The sequence below is a fragment of the Mus caroli genome, chromosome 13 (genome assembly GCF_900094665.2).
Source record: "Mus caroli chromosome 13, CAROLI_EIJ_v1.1, whole genome shotgun sequence".
NCBI lineage: Eukaryota > Metazoa > Chordata > Mammalia > Rodentia > Muridae > Mus > Mus caroli.
The window spans coordinates 86,815,330-86,817,976 of NC_034582.1; the positions used below are offsets into that span (position 1 = coordinate 86,815,330).

General features: G+C 44.3%; 1 protein-coding gene across 1 annotated transcript in view; it reads right to left on the reverse strand.

Annotated features, from left to right (window-relative positions):
* Cmya5 (cardiomyopathy associated 5) overlaps nucleotides 1-2,647 on the reverse strand; it is a 94,554-nt gene that overhangs the window by 40,895 nt on the left and 51,012 nt on the right. The window contains exon 5 of the mRNA XM_029468236.1: nucleotides 1,653-1,932. Within this exon, the coding sequence (XP_029324096.1) occupies nucleotides 1,653-1,932 (280 nt within the window). The remainder of the gene's footprint in view (nucleotides 1-1,652; nucleotides 1,933-2,647) is intronic.

The window sequence follows — 2,647 nt, forward strand, 5'->3', positions numbered from 1 at the left end:
GAGAGAGAGAGAGAGAGAGAGAGAGAGAGAGAGAGAGAGAGAGAGAGAGAGAGAGACTAATTAACAACAGAAAGTAAAAGCAACTAGGAGCATTGAGATCAAACACATTCAACAACCTTTACTCCTAGGCATCCCTGAGGCCATTTGTCTTTGGGACTTAGGTTCTAGCAGGGAAATTGGTACTCAGAGAGGGTGAGAGCCCAGGGTGGAGAAGGGAAGGCCCTTCATTTGCTGCTTGCCTTGCTCTCCCTGACGGGCAAGGCTGGCAGTGGGCTGTTATATCCTGCTTCACTTTAGTAACAAATGTTTTAGAATTCTTTTCTGCAAGAAAAAAAAAAATGACTTGGATTTGTTCGGTGTGGGGTATCTATCTAATGAAATCAGCAGTCATCTTTAGAGGTATCTTCTCTCTGCATCCTATATTCTCCAGTTTCTCTAGAATGAATAAATATCACCACCAAATACAGAAACAAATGTCTTACCCTCCCCTAATTTGTTCTTTGGAGACAAAGAAATATTCTCATCAAAAGTCATTGTGAAAGAAAACGGTCCTTATTAATGTTATACTTCAAAGGAGGGTCCCAATTTAAAAATATTAAAGCTTTGCTTTAATTAAACATAAAGCTACCTAATAATTTTAAATTCTCCTTTAAGGACATCCATATTCACTTGATATAAATCTGCCCTGGCCAGAGGTGTCTACAGAGGCCAATCATGAGCCCTTCAATGCCTACTTTTGCCTCAAGCTGTCTCTCAACTTCACTGGGAGGTCTAGGAGGATAGGGAACTTTGAAAGACCTCCATCTGTAGATTTCCCATTTGACAATTCGGCTTGTGTCTCACCTCTGGTAAGCATCTGCATTGCTCATGGATAATCATGAGTCTACAGAGAGACTTTTGGAGAATTCTAGGGGTTTATGAGGAGCAAACCAAGGTGCATCCAAGAGAGTCTCGCTCTCTAAGTTTGAATTAAGGAAACTTGTCACAGGGACACCGCTTCCAGCAATATCTCTGACCTATTTGAGGAAAGTGCCACAATTTTATCGCCCTGATACATCAAAAAGAGAACCAAAATGTTACATCAGCCATTTGGTAAGGTCAGATAGAATGGTTCATGTGAAAGTTCACCTCAGATGAGAGTTCACAGAACAGGCCCAGGGACCAGCATGAGGATGCTAGGTAACCAACAGGAGGCAGGGCTGGCCCAGGGAACAGCATGGGGATGCTAGGTAACCAACAAGAGGCAGGGCTGACCCTTGGAGGACAGGCCTGGCATAAGTGAGGTTATGAGGGGACTCTTTGATTTTAGGTGATCGACCTTCTGAAGCATGATAATCAGACAGCCTCCTTTCACAGATCTCTCGGGGATCTATTAGTATTTGTGAGTCCTTTTTTTTTATAGTATAGACATCATGGATGCCCAAAGATTTTGAAATTCCAGAAATGTGTGAATTCTGAGAGACAGGTCTTTCTGGGTTTGCCTTGGAGATGCTGCTTGCTTCGTTTGCTTTTTGAGACAGTCTTGGGATACAGAGCAGACTGGCCTCGTGCCTGTGATCACTGCTGTATTGGCTTCCCAAGTGCTACAGTTACAGGGTTGTGCCTCTGGACACACTTTATAAACAAATTTAGGAATAGTTTTTAAAGCAGACTTATGCCAGCCTTGCAGCAGTTATCGGCCTGTTTGCTGGTACTCACAGCCAGGAAAACTGTCTCGTCAAGCTCCTCCGCCTCTCTCACAATAGTCTCCAGGGTATCCTTGGCCGTGTCCATGCTCTGCAGGAAGTGGACCATCTGGTCATGCAGGAACTCCATCTTCTTCTTCTTCACTTCCTCGAAGCTCTGTGCTTTCTCATCATACTGGGCCAAAACCTTCTTCATCATTTCCTCGTTCTGCATTTCCAGTCGTTTCTCATTTTTGCTACACTTTTCCTAAAAGGGTGGAAAAAGCACTTTTTAATAAGCCAAAAAGTGATGCCTTCACTTGCCCTTCATCTTCCCCCCCCCCCCGGAAGAACTGCCTTCAGACGTCACAGTACAAGAATCAAACATTAAGTACATGGTCTAAACTTTCGGCCTATATATCTCTTTTGCTGTCATTAGCTTTGCAATGGAATTCACTGTAAGAGTATCATCAAGAAGGTACAAGAAATATCAAAAATTTAAAAAAGAAAAGAAAGTTGTATCCAGGAAAAATGCTGGCACTTGGGCTCTAGAAAGGGATGGTAGGATCTTCGCCTCTCTGTACCAATCTTCTCCTGGGAGGAGCAGCTTTGCCACAGTGGAAGGAAGTTTACTGTCCGTTTGGACACACCTCACGGTTGGCTATTCTCACTATAACGACTGAAGAAGGGGGCAGTAAAGCCGGAGTTCACCGATAGGCAACAGGAGCAAAGGGATTGGATGGTAGTTTTCTCCAGTGGCCTGGAGCCCTTTAGCACTCCTGATTGACAGCTGCAGGTTTTTGGGCCACCTCCGGATAAGGACTGTACTGGCTATTTTTGTGTCAACTTGACACAGCTGGAGTTATCACAGAGAAAGGAGCTTCAGTTGAGGAAATACCTCCATGAGATCCAGCTGTAAGGCATTTTCTCAATTAGTGATCAAGGGGGAAAGGCCCCTTGTGGGTGGGACCATCCCTGGGCTG